At 43.8% G+C, this 23,175-nt stretch overlaps 1 protein-coding gene across 4 annotated transcripts in view; it reads right to left on the minus strand.

Moving 5' to 3' along the window:
- TMC5 (transmembrane channel like 5) overlaps window positions 1–23,175 on the minus strand; it is an 80,856-nt gene that overhangs the window by 12,978 nt on the left and 44,703 nt on the right. For all 4 annotated transcript variants that reach the window (XM_006073932.4, XM_006073931.4, XM_025274721.3 and 1 more), the window contains 8 exons: window positions 19,586–19,730; window positions 18,556–18,711; window positions 15,395–15,546; window positions 10,137–10,215; window positions 8,796–8,893; window positions 7,017–7,112; window positions 5,035–5,110; window positions 4,717–4,850 (listed from right to left, as the gene is read on the minus strand). In XM_006073932.4, the coding sequence (XP_006073994.4) occupies window positions 4,717–4,850; window positions 5,035–5,110; window positions 7,017–7,112; window positions 8,796–8,893; window positions 10,137–10,215; window positions 15,395–15,546; window positions 18,556–18,711; window positions 19,586–19,730 (936 nt within the window). The remainder of the gene's footprint in view (window positions 1–4,716; window positions 4,851–5,034; window positions 5,111–7,016; window positions 7,113–8,795; window positions 8,894–10,136; window positions 10,216–15,394; window positions 15,547–18,555; window positions 18,712–19,585; window positions 19,731–23,175) is intronic.

Genomic DNA, 23,175 nt, shown 5'->3' on the forward strand with positions numbered 1-23,175 from the left:
GTGCATTCATTTGCTCATTCATTTGCTCATTCATTTGACAAAGGCCCACTGAACTTGTAACTGAGGCAGGAGATAGATGGGCTCCAGGCCAGACATTTACAACTAGCCTCCTGTTTATATTTCTTGAGGCAAGACATAGATGGGCTCCAGGTGAGACATTTACACTCAGCCTTCTGTTTACATATCCAGATAGAAATAACCACAGGAACAGGGTAAATAGCTGGACTTTGTCTCCAGTGGACACTTTAAGAGAACAATAATGGTAAGGGCTGGAAAAGAAAATGGCAACCCAACTCCAGTACTCTCACCTGAAGAATCCCCATGGACAGAGAAGCCTGGCAGGCTACAGTCCATGGGATCCCAAAAGAGTTGGACACGACTGAAGTGACTTAGCACACATGCAATGGCAAAGGCAGAGAGGAGCTGAGTCTTGCCCAGATAAAAGATAAAGAGACCACATTTTCTCATTCTTGAGGTCAAGAAGACCTCCCCAACTACACATCTGTAGAAGGCTCCTTGGGGTTAAAAAGGAGGGGGCACCACCCCATAATAGGTGATGCCAAACTTCCCACAGGCCTCTGTGCTAGAATCCATCTTGGCTAAAAGGTGCGCATGCACGTTGGAGAAAGTTCCCAGGGCAGGTAATTTGTGGAAAAACAAAATAATTAGCCAAAGGTAAACAAAGACCCAGAAAAAATGCCCTAGATAAATAATTTAACCTCCTCTTTACTGGAGGAAGCTCACACCCTTTCTCTCCATGTGTGTATCTCTGCCTTGCCTTTGTCTTAAAAAAAAACTGTTTCTCTGTGTGCTCCCCCACTTACTGTACTGCATCTCTAATAATAAACTTTGTACAGTCTTTTTTGTAGAAAAAAAAACTGTATTTTTACAGTTTTTGCCTCCTTAAAACATTCTTGCTTTCAAGCATGGCAAGAGCCAGGGAAATTTTGCTTCTAGCCTCTAGCCCTTGCTGATCTAGCAGCTAAGATTCCTGCTTTTCACCCAGGCTACCCAGGTTCAATTCCTGGGCAGGGAACTACAATCCTGCTTCAAGCCACCACTCACTGCTGTCTCCTCAAGATCAGCAGAAGGCACTGTGCTAGATACTAAGCCCCGGCGAGCCCACAGTAAACAGGACAGACATACCTGCCCTCCCAGGTTCTAATGGGAAAGATGGTCAAGCAGTGAGGGTACAAGTAAACAAAGATTCAAAGGCATTTCTGGCGTGAACTAGGAAATGAAGAAAGGAAACCGCCCTGAGAGAGAAAGGGAGGAGAAGGGAATGCACAGAAGATGGGGATGGTCACGAAGGGCAGATCTTTAACAGGACTTTTGAGCTGAGAGAGGAGAGGTCAAGCAAAGAGAGCAGGGAGAGCACTTCAAACAGATGACCCTGAACAGACTGAGAGGCTGGGGAAGGATGGAGCCATGGGAAGTGAGGTTGCAGGGGTAAGAGGGAGCCTGACCAGATGGGGCCTTTCAGTTCATTAGAGGAAGTTCTGTTCTCTGTGCGGAGACCAGGCTTCTCCCTAGCTGGGAACGTGCAGGACTTGGAGGAAGTGAGGGGCCTGTGCCAGTCAAGACGGGGCACCTGACAGGTGGTGACCAAACTCGGATGTATTCCTCCCTTGGTGATAGCATCTGTTGGTTATCAAGGGAACTTGGGCTAAACACTGAATGAAGCATGTCTTTTTATTCTGATCTGTAACATCTGGGGCCTTACTGATGCTAGAGAGACTGCCTTTCCCAGGGCTAGCCTACAAAGCACGTCTTTCATATGCAAACCAACACCCAGCCCACATCCCACCCCACCTCCTCTCTCAAGCTCTCACACTCTGGGCCATTGTTCCTCTGCCCCCACCACCCCAGCACCAGGTACCAGACAACCCCAGATGGCCCCTACACCCCAGAGCCCAATGAGATTATTCACATTTGCCCCTCCTAAGCCTGCTGACCCTGCCTTGCCTTCTCCTCCCACTGAAACCACAGTCAAGACTTCTGCCCACATTTACTACTCTCTCTCTCTGCCTCTGACAGATGCCGGTGTCTCCTCCCCACGTGGCCCCCATGGTGGGACAGGTCCCCTCCTTTTGGGGTCTGAATTTATTGTTGCTGTTGTTCAGTGGCTCGGCCACATCCGATTCTTTGCAACCCCATGGACTGCAGCACGCCTGGCTTCCCTGTCCTTCATTATCTCCTGGAGTTTGCTCAAACTCATGTCCGTTGAGTCAGTGATGCCATCTGACCATCTCATCCTCTATCGTCCCTTTCTCCTCCTGCCTTCAATCTTTCTCAGCATCAGGGTCTTTTCCAATGAGTCAGCTCTTCACATCAGGTGGCTAAAATATTGGAGCTTCTGCTTAAGCATCAGTCCTTGCAATGAATATTCAGAGTTGATTTTCTTTAGGATTGACTGGTTTGATTCTTTGCTGTCAGTCAGTTTGGTCACTCAGTCATGTCCGACTCTTTGCAACCCCATGGACTGCAGCACACCAGGCTTCCCTGTCCTTCATCAACTCCCAGAGCTTGCTCATACTCATGTCCATCGGGTCGGTAATGCCATCCAACCATCTCATCCTCTGTCATCCCCTTCTTCTCCTGCATTTAATCTTTCCCAGCATCAAGATCTTTACCAGTGAATCAGTTCTTCACATCAGGTGGCCAAAGTATTGGAGATTCAGCTCCAGCATCAGTCCGTCCAATGAATATTCAGGACTGATTTCCTTTAGGATTGACTGGTTTGATCTCCTTCCAGTCCAAGAGACTCATTGTTTGCTGTCTAAACAATGGAAACGGTGAGAGACTTTATTTTTGGGGGGGGCTCCATAATCACTGCAGATGATGACTGCAGCCGTGAAATTAAAAGACGCTTGCTCTTTGGAAGAAAAGCTATGACAAAACTAGACAGCATAATAAAAAGCAGAGACATTACTTTACCAACAAAGGTCCATCTAGTCAAAGCTATGGGTTTTCCAGTAGTCACGTATGACTGTAAGAACTGGACTATAAAGAAAGCTGAACACTGAAAAATTGATGCTTTTGAACTGTGGTGTTGGAGAAGACTCTTGAGAGTCCCTTGGACAGCAAGGAGATCCAACCAGTCAATCCTAAAGGAAATCAGTCCTGAATATTCATTGGAAGGACTGAAGTTGAAGCTGAAACTCCAATACTTTGGCCACCTGATGGGAAGAACTGACTCATTGGTAAAGACCTCAATGCTGGGAAAGATTGAAGGCAGGAGGAGAAAGGGATGACAGAGGATGGTTGGATGGCATCACCCACCTGATGGACATGAGTTTGAGCAAGCTCTGAAAGTTGGTGATGGACAGGGAAGCCTCACGTGCTGCAGTCCATGGGGTCACAAAGAGTTGGACACGACTGAGTGACTGAACTGGACTGAACTGAGGTTGGTTATAGCTCTCATCAAGAAAGTGAAAGTGAGGTTGGAGGTGTAAGAAGAAGCCTGACCAGACGGACCTTTCAGTTCATTAGAGGACGTTCTGTTCTCTGTGTGGAGACCTGGATTCTCCCCAGCTGGGAACCTGCATGACCTGGAGGAAGTGAGGGGGCCCTGCCAGTCAAGACTGGGCACCTGTCATGTGGTGATCAAACTTGGATGTATTAATCCCTAGATCATAGCATCTGTTGGCTACCAAGGGAACTTGGTATGCAGATGACACCACCCTAATGGCAGAAAGAGGGAGGCTGTCCAAGGGACTCTCAAGAGTCTTCTCCAGGACCACAGTTCAAAATCATCAATTCTTCAGTGTTCAGCATTCTTTATGGTCCAACTCCCACATCCATAGATGACTACTGGAAAAATCATAGCTTTGACTACATGGACTTTTGTCACAATGTAATATCTCTGCTTTTTAATTTGCTGTCTAGGTTGTTCATAGCTTTTCTTTCCAGGAGCAACTGTCTTCTAATTTCATGGGTGCAGTTACCAACTGCAGTGATTTTGGAGCCCAGAAAATAAAGTCTGTCACTGTTTCCATTGTTTCCCCATCTATTTGCCATGAAGTGATGGGACCAGATGCCACTATCTTAGTTTTCTTAATGCGGAGTTTTAAGCCAACTTTTTCACTCTCCTCTTTCACTTTCATCAAGAGGCTCTTTAGTTCTTCTCTTTCTGCCATAAGGGTGGTGTCATCTGCCTATCTGAAGTTATTGATATTTCTCCTGGCAATCTTGATTCCAGCTTGTGCTTCATCCAGCCCAGCGTTTCTCATGATGTACTCTGCATGACGTATCTAAAGTAGTCCAAATCATTGAAACAAAGTAGAAAGTGCTGGGAGGACAGAGGAGGGGAGAGGGAAAATTACAGAGTTTGGCAAGTATAGACTTTCAATTTCATAAGATGAAGAAGTTCCAGAAATCTGTAGCTAAACAATGTGAATATATTTAACTCTACTGAACTATACACTTTTAAATAAGATGACTAAGATTCCAGCTTGTGATTCATCCAGTCCGGCATTTCACATGATGTACTCTGCATATAAGTTAAACAAACGAGGTAACAATATACAGCCTTGATGGACTCCTTTCCCAATTTTGAACCAGTTCATTGTTCCATGTCTGGTTCTAACTGTTGCTTCTTGACCAATTATTTTTTCAGTGGCTGTGGCCTTCTGATCTGTTGGTCTCACTATATCTAAAGAATGATAAAAACCTACATTTTAAAACACCCGCTCCTCCAAGGCTGCCATCTCCTACCTCCAGATGGTGATGGCCAGGGTGCACAGGACCCCAGTGAAGGATGGGAAGAAAAGCAGAAAGATGAAGAAAGTCATCATCTGCGAGGCCCGCCACGCTTTGCTCGGAGGCTGGAAATTCATCATCAGGCTGATCTGAAGAAGAGATGCAGTCACCTCCCTTGTGCGGCCAGAGGAGCAGGCCAAGGGGGCCCCAGCTAGACACCAGTCCCCTGATAGCCTTCCCATCACCACCACTGCCCCACCCCACCCAATTTCAACCACCACTGGGTCATATGGGACTGCAAAGCCAATTGGTTCCAACTTCAGACTGACTCACATTTTTGACGTAGAACATGATGAAAAGAGTAATCATTTGGATAAAGGGCAGCAAAGGACAGAAGAAGGTTCCAATCCTATGAGAGAGTGGGGATGAGCATCAGAGGTCAGGGAAGGCACAGGGAATGGGTTAATGACGGGTGTGGGGGGAAGGCGGAGGGTGTTACGGGCTGCATTGTGTCCCTCCAAACTCATTTGTTGAAGTTGTAACCCCAATACCTCAGAATGTGTTTGGAGATAGGGCCTTGAAAGAGACAATTAAGGTAAAATGAGGTCACTCACCTCGTGTGGGCCCTAACCGACACACAGAGGGAAGAGGACATGTGAGGGTCCAGGGTAAAGGCACCATCTACAGGCCAAGGATGGAGGCCTCAGGCGAAGTCAACCCTGCAAACACCTTGATCTGGGATTTCAAGCCTCCGGAATTGTGAGAAAATAAATTTGTGCGGTTTATTATTTAATAAATAGCCACCATTTAAAGTACATGTGGTACTTTATTATCAAAGCGCTAGAAAACTCATACAGAGGGGGACTGCTTCCAATATGGCAAACCCGGCAAATCCCCACCATATCCAGAATCCACAGTTCTAGGAAAGAGATTCTGCAGAGAACGTTACCCACTTGGCCATTAGTTAAACCACCAGATGGCCTTCGGGCAGCCCTCGCCCAGGTGTCCCAAATGCGGGACGTGAACTCCGCCTACTCATCTGGCATTTGAGAAGGCCTGACGTCCTGCCAGGACAAGCATTAAACTGCATTGTTACAAAGGAGAAGGGCCCTCGCTCTTTAATTCTCCCCAATGCTGCTGAGGCCAAAGGAAGAAAATATCAGCTTGGGTGCTGGTGTCTTTAAGTCCTAACACTTGCCAACCTCCTTAAAAAAAAAAACAAAAACAGGTAGTCTTTAGATTGAGAACCTTGATAGCAGCATCTAGCTAGAATTTTACTTTTTATGATGGGTTTGATTTTATTTTTCAAATGACTTGGAATTTAAAGTCAAATGATATGATTTTCCATTGATGATGATAAAATAAAGACTCATTTAAATGTATTTAAGTTTATAAAAAGCAAACAACATAAAAGAGAATATAAAGTCAAAAACAGTCCAGTGTTAGACAAGCCAAGCAAAATAGGAAGGCTGGTTAAGATGGTAAATTTTAGGTTATGTGTTTTGTACTACAAATTTTAAAAAAGAGCCCTTAAAAGGATGACAACAGTCATATAATAAACCTTTCTGAGTCAGTTACTCGCCAAGCATTTAATGCATGCATTTTCTCATTTAATCCTCACCAAAAGTCTATAAAGTAGGTGCTACTATTTCCCCCATTAACAGATTAGAAAATGAAGGTTTAGCGAGAGTTTATATATAACTTGCCCAGTGGCATCCTGTTCATTGGGTAAAAGGACTTTGGCAACTGTCCAGTTGCCAGTGGTGTCTTGGCAGTAAGCAAACGCACCACCTAAGCTACATAAAGAAAAAGTCTTCACCACCTCCAAAAATAAATTCATTGACATTACTGAGTTATTTGCAGATAGCCAAATCACCCAGGGCAACTTTAAAGAGTTGGGAAATAAGGTGCTTTACAGTTGTATGGCTATTTGAGATTGCAGAGCAGATGTCTTATATCACTTGACTTAATCGTCAACTAAGTCAAAGGCAGCTCTTATTATGTGCATTTGACAGATAAGGAGACTGAGGCTCAAAGAAGTTCAGTGACCTCAATGAGTAGAAGAGCCAACCCCACAATCCAAGTTTATCCAGGTTGCCCTTCAGGTTGGGGTCCCTGCTCCGTGTCAATTCTTGGTTGAAGTCCTCATAAAGGAAGAGAACACTCTGGGACATGAATGCATGGTCCTCAGACTGGCTGAATTTGGTATCACCTGTGCAGCTTTGAAAAACAACAGGTTCTGGGCATAGCCACCAAAACTCCAAGTTCACAGTCAGGTGGGAACCACTGAGCAAACCAAAAATTTCAAAACTTACCACACCAGAGTTTGTGCATAGATGAGTTCTAACACATTTCTGGCAATGTCAAACTCCTGTAAGCCAAGACTTGTGATAAGCCGCATCCCAATGATTCTGTGAAAATATGATGAGGTTAGTACACAAACCATGAACTCCCTCCTTCAAAAGATTCCCCACAACCAACAAAGGAGGACAAACTTTCACCAGTTTGGAATAAAGTTATGACTACCCTTGCAAGTTTTCGAAAAGTTCCAAGTATGAGCATGTTTTAGAAGAAATAATTGAGGGAATCAAGGGAAAATGGAATTAACACAAAGGATTCAAATGGAGATACTGCTAAAGTGGTTCAAAAATTTCTAGAGAACATTATTTAAATTATCCCACCTGCTACTTAAACAGATAACTAATTATTAATAGGTTTACTAAAATAGGTATTATTTAAATTACCCCACCTATTATCTTCTTTGTACCACTTTTTGCTTTTAAATCTTTCTTTTAAACCTTTATTTTAATATAGTTTAAATCTATATTTAAACTCAGCACCTCTCAACCAAAATGAACTGAAAAATTCTCAACTTTCAGTTACAGCTATTGAGTTAATGGTGTTTCCCTGTTTTCTAAATCCACAAGGAGGAAACCTAGGTCCCCATTTATTCTGAAGAAAGTTGAGACCATTTTGATTTTTTTTCATACAGAAGAATTGCAAAAAAAAAAAAACCAAAAACTGCTATAAAAGACAAACAAAATAACAACAACAAAAACTTTCTCACCTTTATGTCCAAGAGGCTGAACTAAAAGTGAGTTAGAGTAGATTGAGTGCGGAAATTTGGCATTCAACCCACTGAGGAAGGAATCAGCATTACATCATGCCATCTTTATTACTAAGGCAGCTTGTGAAATAAGTAAATGTCTATTAGGAATGAGATGCTCATAATATTTTTATAAAATATATGAGTAAATAAATAAAAGAGGACCATACATGGGCCAATGATGATATTTCCCCAATCCTGCACACTTGGGGTCTAAATTAAAAATTAATGCATTAATTAAATTCAATGAAAACAATGAGATAAATCTATAGTACAAACATGGAAAGATGACAAGGCATTCTCACTATACAAACTCCATAGCAGTTTTGCAACTTAGCACGCACACATGCACACACACACAAAGCAAGACGTGCACAGAAAATCTGGAAGAATACACATACACTGCTGCTTCTAAGTCGCTTCATTCGTGTCCGACTTTGTGCGACCCCATAGACGGCAGCCCATCAGGCTCCTCCGTCCCTGGGATTCTCCAGGCAAGGACACTGGAGTGGGTTGCCATTTCCTTCTCCAATGCATGAAAGTTTAAAGTGAAAGGGAAGTCGCTCAGTCGTGTCCGACTCTCAGCGACCCCACGGACTGCAGCCCACCAGGCTCCTCCATCCATGGGAGTTTCCAGGTAAGAGTACTGGAGTGGGTTGCCAATGCCTTCTCTGATACATACACTAGAAGATTAAAATGATCTATGGTGGATACGATGTCATACGACTCCGTTTCTGTATTTCATTTATAGAACTTTCTTTCTCAGGAGATTATAAAGGGCCACTTGAATTAAATGAACTTTGACAACAGAACTGTCAAGGTGAGATTTCAGTTACTTCAGAAGAAAACAATATTCCTAAGGACAATAGGCAGACTTAGGACAATGTACACTTAGAGTACAGAAGGGATCCATACTTCCTGCTCAGCCAGTGCTACGGCTTCAGTTACAGCAGCAGGTACTAATTACTCAAGACAGACAAATATTTACCTTCTCAGGAACTCCCCCAGGAAGGAATCAGCTAAAGAGAACACAAAATCCATCAGCAGGAGCCGGTAGATTTCTTGGCCTATGAGGGTTTCCCAACACTGGAAAGCAAAGGCAAACAAGAGTTGGGATGTGGGAGGAGGCTGTTGCCATCTGTTCCTGCCCCGCCTGGTCTCAAGAATGGAGCTGGCAGCTTAGTTTGATGGAACCTTGGAGTGCCCAGAAAAGCAGACCCACTCTCATCAGAAATGCATCTCTAGGCTGAGTTTATTTCTGAGTGTTTATTCTCTTTCTGTGCGCCTTCTTCCTCCATTAAGGCTTGCCCTCCTCATGTACCCAGACTTTCCTGTCTCGCTACCTCTCCCCTTTAACACTTTTCATCTTTGTCCTATGCCTTCTGGATCCTGTTTTTTAGCCAAGAAGAGCAGGAGGTGTCAATGGCTAATAATGCCTCCATTCCTTTTGCTTATTAACCTTGTGAAAAATCAATAACTTAAAAAATTTTTTTTTAATTTTATTTTACTTTTATGTATACTTTCTCTGACATGTTTCTTTTCTTTATATTGAAGCTTCTGATTTATATCATATTTTCTCTATCTAAAGGACTTCTTTAAACCTTTCTTGTGTGGAAGTTCTGCTAGAAATGATTTCCCGCAGTATTTGTTTTTCTGAGAAGGTCTTTATTTTTCTTTCACTTTTGAGGGATAATTTAACCAAATATGGAAATCTTGGTTGGTGTATTTTATTTCAACACTTAAGAATTGTCCTAAACTCTCAAAAAATAATTTTTGAGTACTATGAAAAGTAACCCCCCGCATTTTCCTATTCTTTATCCTCTATAGGTAAAGTTTTAAAAAATAGTCTAGTTTTTTTTAAGGCTTAGGCCTTGTTTTTAGTTTTCTGTAATGCTATCTGATGTGCCAAGTTGGAGTTTTTTTTAATTTATAATTTAATTTACTTCTTTCTTTGGGTGTTTTCTTGCTCAGTGTTCTTTGAGCTTCCTGTTTCTATGGTTTGGTGTCTTTCAATAATTTTAAAATAATTTATATCTTCTTGATTAAGAAAGTGGCCTAGAAGTTTATCAGATTGGCATAAACAGGAAGGTCAAAATGGTCAGTTTTTGAAGTTAGTTACTTCTGTAGGAAGCCCAAGGATGGATGGAAGGGTGGAAAGGTGAATGGATGGATAGATGGATAGATGAACAGATGGATAAGTAGATGGACAGATGGATGGGAAAAATAACATGGTATCTACTCTAATACCATAGGCAGAAACTGTTGAGAAACTCACTTCCTCCCTGAAGGTCAAAGCCAAGCTTAAAGCAAAACAGCATAGAAATCTTACCTCTTCACTATCCAGGGCCACAATGTTGAGCCAATAGTAACACAGAATTCCAATGATTGATATTTTCAGAAAGATATTTCTAAAAAATGAAGAGAAAACAACTATCATTACTTCCATGGTAGTCATGGGAGATGCTTGCTAATATTTCATTTGGGGCACATGGTAGGATGGAAATTCCTGCCCCCTGTGGTTATGTGCTTCTAGTTGCTTGGTTGTGCCCAACTCTTTGCGACTCCATGAACTGCAGCCTGCCAGGCTCCTCTGTCCATGGGGATTCTCCAGGCAAGAACACTGGAATGGGTTGCCATTTTCTCCTCCAGGGGATCTTCCCGACCCAGGGATTGAACCCAGGTGTCCCATGTTGCAGGCAGATTCTTTACTCTCTGAGCCACCAAGGAAGCCCCCTGTGGTTGGTGGGGGCGGGGCACATATGACTAGTTCTGGTAAATGAGCTGTGAGCATAAACAATGTGTGTTATCTTGTGTCACTTCTAGACTAGAGTATTTAAATGCCAGTGAGACTCACCATCTTCCCTCTGGAAGGACAATCAGCCTGAACCCCTGAGTGACTAACGCAGGCAGAATTTCCCTGCCAATCCACAAGGGTGTGCAATGTGAACAAGAAATAAATACTTGTGTTCTAAATCACTGTGAGTTTGGAGTGGGGGTGGGGGGTTGCAGGGATGTTTGTTACCACAGTTTAACCTCATTTATTCTGACTGATACACTCTCTTTTGGGCATATCCAAACTACCTGATTTCACTTCTCACTGTAATAGTAGTACACATACATACTATTCATCAGGTGCCACCAGGGACAGTAAACATGCTACACACTTTTTCGAATCATCCCTCTTAATCATTCCAGCTCTACCATCAGGTAGATAGTATTTTATGCCTATCTTACTGATGAGGAAACTGAAGCACAGAGAGATGAAATAACTTGTACAAGATCACACGGATTACTTAGGGGCAATGTTATGCTTAGGGGCGTGACAAAGGTTGAAAACAAGGACCACCTGATTTAACAGCCTGAGTTCTTAAATCTAGTCACTTTGCCCAAATCAGTAACTTCTGGTTTTAAGAGGTCTTCAACATTGATGTGCCAAGAACCATGTACCACTACACCAGTCGTTTTCAAAGTATGGTCCGCAGACCAGCAGTAGCATCTGTAATCTTGTTAGAAAGGCAAACTTTCTGGCCCTCTCCCAGATCTTCTGAATCAGGCACTCTGGTATAGGGCCCAGCAATCCCTCCAGGCAATTCTGGTGCAGGTTAAAGGTTGAGAACCAACCATTAGACAAAACAACACAGTGAAGGAAGAGACAGGATTTGCCTTTTTCAACACTAGATCCCAAATCTCTTACCCAGTGCCTAGCCTATAATAGACTCTCAATATCTACTGGATTAATGCCTTACTGTACAGTGATACTGTCATTTATGATAAGAAATATGCATTTGGTCTTCTTGTCCTTTTCTTGTCCTTGCACTGAGCTCCTGAAACCTTTGGAATATCCTAAGTGAGGAGAGCTATCAAGGTGTCTTTTGTTATATTAATGTGACTGTTGGGAAGCCCCTAGGTCTACTAAGGTTAGGGGCTGGTTGCCGTGACAACCGATCCTGTGATTTCGAGGATCTGAACTCAGCGTGCCTATTGCAGACTCCAGGGAGGAGAGAGGGGCTGGAGATTGAATTTATTGGGCTTCTCTGATGGCTCAATGGGTAAAGAATCTGCCTGCAATGCAGGAGACCTGGGTTTGATCCCTGGGTTGGGAAGATGCCCTGGAGGAGGGCAGGGCAACCCACTCCAGTATTCTTGTCTGGAGAATCCCCATAGACAGAGAAGCCTGGCAGGCTACATACCATCCATGGGGTTGCAAAGAGTCAGACACAACTGAGCTAAAACACAGAACCAGTAGCCATTTAACTAGTCATGCATACGTGATGAAGCCTCCACAAAAACTCAAAAGGAGGCGGGTTCGGTGACCTTCTGGCTTGGTGACAGGATGGTATTTGGGAGACTGAAAATCTCAGAAAGGGCAACAAAGCTCTACATACACAGACTTTGCCCTACACATCTCTTCTACCTGGCTGTTCTTGAGTTATAGCTTTTTATAATAAAGCAGTAATCTCATAAGTAAAGTGTTTCTCTGAGTCACGTGAGCTGTTCTAGCAAATACTCAAACTCGAGTAGGGGGTCACTGGAACCTCCGATCTATAGTTGGTCAGTCAGAAGCCCAGGTGACAATGTGGATTTGCGACTGGTACCAGAAGAGGGGGTGGGGGCAGCCCTGTGGGGCTGAGCCTTACCCTGTGGGATTCTGACACTACCTTCAGGTACATAATGTCAGAGTTGAATTAAATTGTAGGACACCCATCTGTGTGTATTGGAGAATGGCTTGGTGGTGTGGGAAAACCCACATGTCGGAACTGGTGTCAGAACTTAAATACATTAACTGCAGTATAACTCCAGGTTAAACCTATTTCTGAGCTTTCTTATTTTCTCTGCATATAGAGAAGATTTTGAATATTTTCTGAAGCAATACCTAGGGCTAATATATATTAAAAGATAGTGAATTTCTCTTGGGATCAGAAAAATGCAAATTAAATAAAGTGATTAGATCAAAATGACACACTGAGCATTGGAGCCTATTACCTATCATACTGAACCTATCACCTCTACATCCACATTCTACTGAAATGATGAAAGAAAAAAAAAAAGTCAAAAGCTAAAAGATCCATAAAGCAGTGGGAAACAAAAAAGTCATCATGAACAGACCAGAAATATAGAGGAATTTATGGAAAATAGAAAGCAGAAATAAAGGACACAAAGATTAAAATATGAAAAGGGGTCAGTGAAGAAGACTGGAGAAAACCAAATTTAAAACAAATTTGGGAGAAGACTGCCTCAGAGGTGGTGGTAGTTCTGAAGATGCCTGGAACTTAGAGACAGCAGATGCAAAGGGTCTGGAAAGAACAACGGGGTGATTGTTTGGTGATGCCAGATGTCAGAAACCCTCAAAGCCATACCTGTAGGCCTCAGAAGAGGTAGTTAGAATATGGAGTCCTTGGCCTATGCAAATCCACATTCAAATCGAAAGGCAAAATAAAAAATATGTGGGAACGTGGAAGTACTTAAAAAGTTGACCATCCCAAGATCTACTCTAAAATAACGTCTTATCTTCTCTCACAAAAGGAAGACATTGTAAGTAGGATACGTTGAACAGACACTGAGCAAAGACGCCAGTGTGCTGCTGAACTGTGCACTGAAAACGGTTTAAATTTTTTTTTAATCGCAAGAAAAAAAAATCCTGATTGTTTCTAACCATCGAGAGGAGGCGCCCAGAGGTGTAGTGTGGGTAGAAAGGAAGGCTTTCTAAAATTTTTTTCTTCAGGAAAACGATACTTGTATCTATGCGTGCTCAGTGGCTCCGTCATGTCCGACTCTGCAACCCTAAGGGCTGTAGCCCACCAGGCTCCTCCATCCATGGAGTTTTCCAGGCAAGAGTATACTGGAGTAGAGTGCCATTTCCTACATGCCCTTGAGGAAAGGCGTGGCAACCCACTCCAGTATTCTTGCCTGGAGAATCCCATGGACAGAGAAGCCCGATGGGCTACAATCCATAGGGTTGCAAAGAGTCAGACATGAATATGGTGACTTAGCACGCACACATCATCTTCTATTCCTTATGTTTCATAGCTCTTCAAATAAAGATGAACTCTGGACCTATCTATCAAATACATATACAGATAACTCTAAGCATTAACCTGAAGTCAGTCAACATTTTCTGTGAAGGTCCAGACAGTAAATATTTTTGGCCTTGCAAACCATACAGTTTGTGTCCCAACTCTGCAGTTGTAGCAGGAAAGGAGTCATAGATGATACGTCACCAGTGGACATGGTTGCATTCCAGTGAGACTTTATTTATGAAAATGGGAGGCAGGCTGGGCCTGCAGGCTGCTGTTTGCTAACTCCTGATCTAAAATAATAAGCGTATATATATATATATATATATATATACACACATATATACACTTTCCTGGTGGATCAGAGGTTAAAGCATCTGCCTGCAATGCGGGAGACCTGGGTTCGATCCCTGGGTTGGGAAGATCCCTGGAGAAGGAAATGGCAACCCACTCCAGTATTCTTGCCTGGAGAATCCCATGGACAGAGGAGCCTGGTAGGCTGCTTTGCACAGGGTTGCAAAGAGTCGGACGCGACTGAGCGACTTAACTTTCAACTTTAATATATGTGTGTGTGTGTGTGTGTTTTAAAATATGCTGGTTACAAATTTAAGGGTAACAGAAATGCTTAAGATTTGTGTGAAGAAACTATAAGCATAAACATAAGTATAGATTTGCTATTCCAGGAAGAAGGAATGGCCAGTGCAAAGGTGCTGAGATGGGCATACAGTTTGTGAACAATGAAAAGGCGAGTGAGGCTGGGGGCTGGGGTCACTGAGGAAGTGGAAAGAGGTAGAAAATAAAACTGAAGAACTGACCAGGAGCCAGATCTCAGAGGCAATGGTAAAGTAAGGACTCTGAAATTGATCAGTAAAAAAAAGTCAATCTGGTAGTTCAGCCTCATCACTATAAACACCACCATAACCAGGAAATGGTCAGGGTACTAGCCAGGAAGAAGCAATAAAGAAAACAATTTGGGTAGCTTTATATTTTATCAAGACTGTGGGGTCACTTCCAGCACATACAATGCCTTTCTGGGAATCACAAAAAGGGATCCTTTCCCAGCCAATGAATTGCCAAAAGCATCCCCTCAACTTCAACCTCCCCCTCCAACCAACAATTTGGATGGTTAAATGACAGAAATGAACCTGTTCCTCCTGGCTGATTCAGTGGGTACTCAGCCTCAAGTCGGACTCATGGAACTCTGGATGATCAGTTCCCACGTGACTTCTTAGCCAAGAACGTCTGTGCAGTGCACAACCTACTCACCCATACATCTCATAACTGAGAACCATGCTCCTCAAGCTGGCAGCAAGATAAGCCATTACTGGGAAAGCTTATCTGGGAAAGACAAGCCATTATTTTAAGCAAAGGGCAGATGTACCCAATTACTGTATTTCTTCAGGGCTCTTTGGACTTTATGGCTAGTAACTCATACCATAAAAACATAATCTACTCTTGAAATTCTTTCTGGAAAACAGAACTGTGATACTTGAGTGTAACCCTTTCTAGTTTCCATCCCATTTTTCCCTCCGTGAAAATTGAGGCTGGAGTGAGAAGTGACAGCCACACCTACCGGATCAGGAGGGTATAGACTTCGTGCCTCGGCATCTCGTAGCGCTCCACCAGCCTGAACATGGAGTAGAAGCGAGGCACGACCAGGTTGATGCAGGACACGACGAAAGGCAGTAAAAGCACCGCCCCAGGGTTACTGTGGTTCGCCAGGAACTGCGGGGGATGGAGGGAGAGAATCAAGTTGCTGACCGTACACCGGACCCCTCTCTGCCCGACTCAGAAGATCCCCCAAGGTGGGAAAATCCCAGATTAAAACTCTTCTGATTAGCTATTAAAGGACCACTTACCAAGCACTTGCCCTTGGCCGAGAATTACTCACATGATGCTTTAATTCCCACTATAGCCCAATAGGTGGGTGTTAATAGACTTAACTGCTGGACAACCTGAGGCTCAGAGAGGCAAAGATGCTTACCCAGGGTTCCCCAGCTAGAAATTGGCAGATTTGAACCCAGGTCTATCAGACTCAGGGACCTATGGCCCAACAGCCATTCTGTGACTTTACTTTCCTCACCAAGAGGTTTGGAAACATGAGAATGTGCTCCATGCTGCTGGAAGAAAAGCTTGAGTTACCAAAGCTACGACACAAGGGAATTTCTCCTCTGCTCTCCTGCGTGCCCTTGTTCATTTCACCAAGCTTTGCCTGTCCTCGGGTGCTGAATTGGGGGCAAGGGGAGCCTCTGCTAGCCCATGCTGCTCTTTTCTATGAGGGTCAGAGGGGTGCCCCTGCCTTTGTGGGGACACCACCCTGGCATTTGTCTGGAGTGAAACCTATGCCGCCCCTCTTGGAGTAAGAGATTCTAATGGATTTATCTGATGTCTGAAAGTTCCCTCATTGCCCACCCTGAAGCCTGACTCTGTCTCTATTTACCTCTGGATAGCTTTGAAAACACCACTTGCACTTTCACAGTATCTTTGGAGCCAGATTAATTTAGGGTCAAATGCTGCGCCTCTCCCTGTGCTTATAAGCTAAAGCTTTGGAACCACAAGCATAGCTTCTCTGAGCCTCTTTCCTAGTCTGCCTGATGGGGAGATTATCATATAACCCAGAGAGACACTGTAAGAATTAAGTGAGACCACATAAGGGGCTTCCTTGGTAGCTCAGTTGGTAAAGAATCCTCCTGCAATGCAGGAGACCCCAGTTCGATTCCTGGGTTGGGAAGATCTGCTGGAGAAGGGATAGGCTATCCACTCCAGTATTCTTGGCTTCTCTGGTGGCTCAGCTGGTAAAGAATCCACCTGCAATGCGGGACACCTGGGTTCAATCCCTGCGTTGGGAAGATCCCTTGGAGAAGGGAAAGGCTACCTACTCCAATATTCTGGCCTAGAGAATTCCATGGACTGCATAGTCCATGGGGTTGCAAAGAGTCGGACACGACTGAGCCATTTTCACTTTCAAATAAGGAAAGGTCCAGTTGCGGAGCTGCTAAATGACACAGCTGGGGGCACCATTCATGTGAAATTGTAGCTGCCAGTGAATGTGCCTCCTCGAGCTGTGCAGAGGGTTGATCCTGCCTGGTACAGATGTTCAAACAATGGGAATGATTCTTCTCCTCCTCCTTCACTACCTCCTTCACTTCAGGTAAGTGTGAAGAAAACCTTCAGAGTCAAGGAGAAACTCAGAAGTCGTCTTTATACTTACAGCTGCCCTGCCACAGCTTCCAACCCAGGTAGGCAGTGCCAGGCCCTGGAGCACTGGGACTCAGTCTCATCTCTTTCAGGGCAAACCTTAATAGGAACCCTTAGGTTTGTCCCATTTCACACCCATTTCTTGCTGGCTCCTCCTCCATTGCGTTGAGCACCTACTATGTATCAGGAGTTCGGCCAGGTGCCTGGCTATTCTTTTGAAGAAACAAATGTGTAAACAAGCATTTTCAATGCTGCATGTGGCAAGTGCACAGGGAAAGACTGCAGAGTCAGGTGCACCTAACTCAGTCTAGTAAGAGAGGTGATGGTGAGAAAAGATTTCCTGGGGGACGTGTCACTCATGGAGAAAAGGAGGAGTTTGCCAGATGAAGGGGAAGGGTGGCAGTGTAGAATGAACTGCGTGTTTCCCATCTAGAGATAAGGGAAAACCTGGTGTGTTCAGGGAACTAGGGGCACATCATTTAGTGTTGCTGGTGTGGTATACAGGTGGTTGTGTGGTATTGAGACTAAAGATATGGGCAGGGGCCACATCACAAAAGATCTATCAATCGTGCCATGGAGGATAGGTTTTATATTTAGAGTACTGGGAAGACAATAAAGAAAGAGACACAATCAGACCAACCTGTACCACAATTCTAGGGGTCTGCAAAATCAGCTACAATTATCCCTCTTTCCAGAAGAGTAACTGAAAATCACAGAGAAACAGTACTTTGTCCACCCACCAGCTAATTAGTCTCAGAGTTCATATCAAAAAAAAAAAAAAAAGCTAACATTCCTTTATCACCCACAGTACCAGGTACTACGTAGACTCTTTACATAACTTTTCTCTAGTCCAGACCACACATTTACAAAAGAAGCATTCCAGTTTGTAGGTAAGGAATTAGGGGCTTAGGAAGACTAAAGTGAAAGTGTTAGTCACTCAATCGTGTCCAACTCTTTGTGATCCCATGGACTATAGCCTGCTAGGCTCCTCTATCCATGGGATTCTCCAGGCAAGAATACTGGAGTGGGTTGCCATTCCCTTCTCCAGGGGATCTTCCAGACCCATGAATCAAACCTCAGTCTGCTGCATTGCCAGCAGATTCTTTACCATCTGAACCACCAGGGAAGCCCATGGGAAGAGTAAATCACTAGCCAAATTCCACTGGTTCATAATATTTATTAAGTGTCTGCTTGGTGCCAGAGAGGCATTAGGGATATAATGATAAAGGAGGACAGCAGAACCTGATCCCAGGTCTGTGGCCAAAGTTCCCATTTCTCCACTAGCCCAGAGCCTCCACCCTGAGGTGCGCACACACATTCCCTGGGGATGTTCTTATGATGCAGATTCTGGGTCCATGGACCAAGAGAGGGACCCAGGATTTTGCACTTTTAAACAAACTTCCTCCTGGTGGCGATGCTGCTGGCCACGACCTCGTTTTGAGTGGTGACCAGGACCCCACCCGCCCCCTCCTGCATCTGGTCCCTTCACCTGCTTCTCTGTGCTCTGGACCCTGGATCTCTGGCCTCTCTGGTTACCTGTAAATTGTTCTCAGCCAGGTAATAAACGGCTACACAGCAGATGATGGCCACTCCGGAAGAGACAACCCAGGCTGCCACGTGGGCAGAGAAGCGGATAAACTGCTGATTGAATGTTAACTTGACGTTCTCCTGAAGGATTTCTGACAGGTTCTCCTGTAAACACAAGGAAGTCAAGTTCACTTGCAGAACCCCTACACTGTCAGCAAAGATGACCACCCTAGGCTTCGGTGCTCTCAAAGAGACACAAACCCACAGGTGAGAGAGTGGGGAAAAGCACCATGAGCTTGGATTAGGAGACCACTAGGAAAATCTCTAATGGGCAAGAACCCCCCATCGCTTCATTGACTACCTTTTCCATCTCAGAGGGAAAGAGATTGGGACCATAATCTTAAGAGAATACACTGAGGCCATAGGGCCTTCTTGAAGAATAAGGCTGAGGAACCCTCTGCAACCCTCTTGTCAAAGCCCCTTAGTTTATAAATTCTGCTTGCTCTTTTTTTCTCTTAAATACTTTTCCATAGATCATGGTTTGTCAACCTTAGCTCTATTGTCATTCAGAGTTGATAAATCTGTGTTAAGGGCTTGTCCTGTGCACCGCGGGATGTTGAGCCTCTACCCACTAGATGCTGGTAATACACACTCCTCTGCAGCAACAATTAAAAAAGCCTCCAGACATTGGCCTGTGTCTCTGGGGCAAATCTGCCCAGAGTTAAAAACCACTGGATAACATTTTAAACCTAGAACTGTGAGGTCGATAAGTATTTAACATCTTGTTATAAATTGTTAAACTGCCCTTCAGCAAGCTTATGTCAATAACAAACTCACCACATTGTGTGAAAATGTTCACTTCCCTACACCATCACCAGCACTGGGCATTTAAAATAGTTTTAGGGTTTGTTTTTTTTTTTTTTTGCCAATATCATGGAGAATAAAAAATAAAACATTATTACTTTAAGAAAAGTTACAGGCATGTTGAAGGAGGAAAGAGGACTGGCCATGGGAAGGGGTTAAAGCTAGCTCTCCTTACCCTTATTTCAGTGCTCAGATTCTTCTGTTTCAGCTTTACTGCACTTTCATGAGTGACAGTGAAGTCCCAGCAAAAAATGAGCTTGGCAATCCCTCTGGAGTAAATGTGGGGGTTAATGAAGTTGTTCCGGAAATACCTGGCCATACTAGGAAAGGCAGAAACCAAAATACCCAAGCGTTACTGGGGCAGACATTGGGGGTGCAGGGATTATAACAAAGAACAGTTCCATCATTAGTGGTGAAAGGCAGCATGGAAGAGTTAGCCTGACGTTCGAACAGGGCAACAGCAAGCATGATAGTCAGCAGCACTGGCTTTGGGATCTGACTTTGTAATCTTTGATTGCCAACTGGGGGATTTTGTCATTTTAAGGGTCCTAATCCTCAGTTTCCACATCTGTATAATGGGGATAATACTAGTTCACTATAAGAGTTGTATTAGTTTCCTCTTGCTGCTATAACAAATTGCCCTAAACTTACTGGCTTAAAACAACATGTATTCTTACTTCAGTTCAGTTCAGTCCCTCAGTCGTGTCTGACTCTTTGCGACCCCATGAACCGCAGCATGACAGGCCTCCCTGTCCATCACCAACTCCCGGAGTCCACCCAAACCCATGTCCATCGAGTTCATGATGCCATCCAACCATCTCATCCTCTGTCGTCCCCTTATCCTCCTGCCCTCAAACTTTCCTAGCATCAGGGTGTTTTCCAATGAGTCAGCTCTGCATCAGGTGGCCAAAGTATTGGAGTTTCAGCCTCAACATAAGTCTTTCCAATGAACACCCAGGACTGATTTCCTTTAGGATGGACTGGTTGGATTTCCTTGCAGTACAAGGGACTCTCAAAAGTCTTCTCCAACACCACAGTCCCAAACCATCAGTTCTTCGGCGCTTACCTTTCTTTATAGTCCAACTCTGACATCCATACATGACCACTGGAAAAACCATAGCCTTGACTAGACAGACCTTTGTGGGAAAATAATATCTCTGCTTTTGAATATGCTGTCTAGGTTGGTCATAACTTTTCTTCCAAGGAGTAAGCGTCTTTTAATTTCATGGCTGCAATCACCATCTGCAGTGATTTTGGAGCCCAGAAAAATAAAGTCAGCCACTGTTTCCACTGTTTCCCCATCTATCTGCCATGAAGTGATGGGACCAGATGCCATGATCTTCGTTTTCTGAATGTTGAGCTTTAAGCCAACTTTTTCACTCTCCTCTTTCACTTTCATCAAGAAGCTCTTTAGTTCTTCTTCACTTTCTGCCATAAGGGTGGTGTCATCTGCATATCTGAGGTTATTGATATTTCTCCTGGCAATCTTGATTCCAGCTTGTGTTTCTTCCAGTCCAGCGTTTCTCATGATGTACTCTGCATGTAAGTTAAATAAGCAGGGTGACAATATACAGCCTTGACGTACTCCTTTTCTTATTTGGAACCAGTCTGTTGTTCCATGTCCAGTTCTAACTGTTGCTTCCTACCCTGCATACAGGTTTCTCAAGAGGCAGGTCAGGTGGTCTGGTATTCCCATCTCTTTCAGAATTTTCCACAGTTTATTGTGATCCACACAGTCAAAGGCTTTGGCATAGTCAATAAAGCAGAAATAGATGTTTTTCTGGAACTCTCTTGCTTTTTCCATGATCCAGTGGATGTTGGCAATTTGATCTCTGGTTCCTCTGCCTTTCCTAAAACCAGCTTGAACATCTGGAAGTTCATGGTTCACGTATTGCTGAAGCCTGGCTTGGAGAATTTTGAGCATTACTTTACTAGCATGTGAGATGAGTGCAATTGTGCGGTAGTTTGAGCATTCTTTGTCATTGCCTTTCTTTGAATTGGAATGAAAACTGACCTTTTCCAGTCCTGTGGCCACTGCTGAGTTTTCCAAATTTGCTGGCATATTGAGTGCAGCACCTTCACAGCATCATCTTTCAGGATTTGAAATAGCTCAACTGGAATTCCATCACCTCCACTAGCTTTGTTCATAGTGATGCTTCCTAAGGCCCACTTGACTTCACATTCCAGGATGTCTGGCTCTAGGTCAGTGATCAAACCATCGTGGTTATCTGGGCCATGAAGATCTTTTTTTGTACAGTTCTTCTGTGTATTCTTGCCACCTCTTCATAATATCTTCTGCTTCTGTTAGGTCCATACCATTTCTGTCCTTTATTGAGCCCACCTTTGCATGAAATGTTCCCTTGGTATCTCTAATTTTCTTGAAGAGATCTCTAGTGTTTCCCGTTCTATTGTTTTCCTCTATTTATTTGCATTGATTGCTGAGGAAGGCTTTCTTATCTCTCCTTGCTACTCTTTGGAACTCTGCATTCAAATGGGTATATCTTTCCTTTTCTCCTTTGCTTTTTGCTTCCCTTCTTTTCACAGTTATTTGTAAGGCCTCCTCAGACAGCCATTTTTCTTTTTTGCATTTCTTTTTCTTGGTGATGATCTTGATTTCTGTCTCCTGTACAATGTCACGAACCTCCATCCATAGTTCATCAGGCAGTCTATCAGATCGAGTCCCTTAAATTTATTTCTCACTTCCACTGTATAGTCATAAGGGATTTGATTTAGGTCATACCTGAATGGTCTAGTGGTTTTCTCCACTTTCTTCAATTTCTTACTAGAGGTCAGAAATCAGAAAATGGGTCAACAATCAAGGCATTGGCAGAGTCGTGTTCCTTTTGGAGACTTTAGAGGAGAATCTGTTTCCCTGCCTTTTCCACCTTCTAGATGCTGCCTGCATTCCCTGGCTTGTGGTTCCTTCATCTTCAAAGCCGGAAGACTAGCACCTTCTGCTCTTTCCCTGACTTTGACTCTCCTGCTTCCCTCTTTAAAGGACCTTTGTGATTGCAATGGCCCATTTTAAGATATTTAACTTAATCACTTCTGGAAAATTCCTTTTGCCAGATAAGGTACCACAGTCACAGTTCCTGGGGATTAAGTCATGGACATCTTTGAAGAGGCAGCATTATTCAGCCCACAGCAAGAGTCGGTGTAGGCCTTAGCGCAGTAAGCACTCAGTACAGGCAGCTGTAATTATGGAGATGTCTAGGATTCATTGAAATTGGGTCCAGGAAGCACTTAGCACTAAGCTTGGCATGTGAAACAATTCTGAGCAAAATGGACACTACCTTTGTAAAGTTTGCCACCATGAAGTAATAACAGCTTAAGAAACAGAAACATTCCCTAGTTCAATAGGACAAAACAAAATCTTGTTTTATTTTGGATTATCGTGCTGGCAGTGAGGTTGTTACGGAGTACTGAACTGTACTCCTTAAAAATTAATATTTTGAAGTCCTATGACTACAGTACAAGAGACCTGGGTTCGATCCCTGGGTTGTGACGATCCCCTGGAGGAGGGCATGGCTACCCACTCCAGTATTCTTGCCTGGAGAATCCCATGCACAGAGGGGCCTGCAGGGCTAAAGTCAGAGTCAGACATGACCGAGAGACTAACATACACACAACCCCTAGTACCTCAGAAATAGACTGGGTTTTGAGATAGGATCTGTACAGAGGTAGTTAAAGTGAGATCATTTCAGTGGGCCCAATCCAACATGGCTGGTGTCCTTATAAGAAGGGGATATTAGGACTCAGATATGC

Source organism: Bubalus bubalis, chromosome 24 (assembly GCF_019923935.1).
Source record: "Bubalus bubalis isolate 160015118507 breed Murrah chromosome 24, NDDB_SH_1, whole genome shotgun sequence".
Lineage (NCBI taxonomy): Eukaryota > Metazoa > Chordata > Mammalia > Artiodactyla > Bovidae > Bubalus > Bubalus bubalis.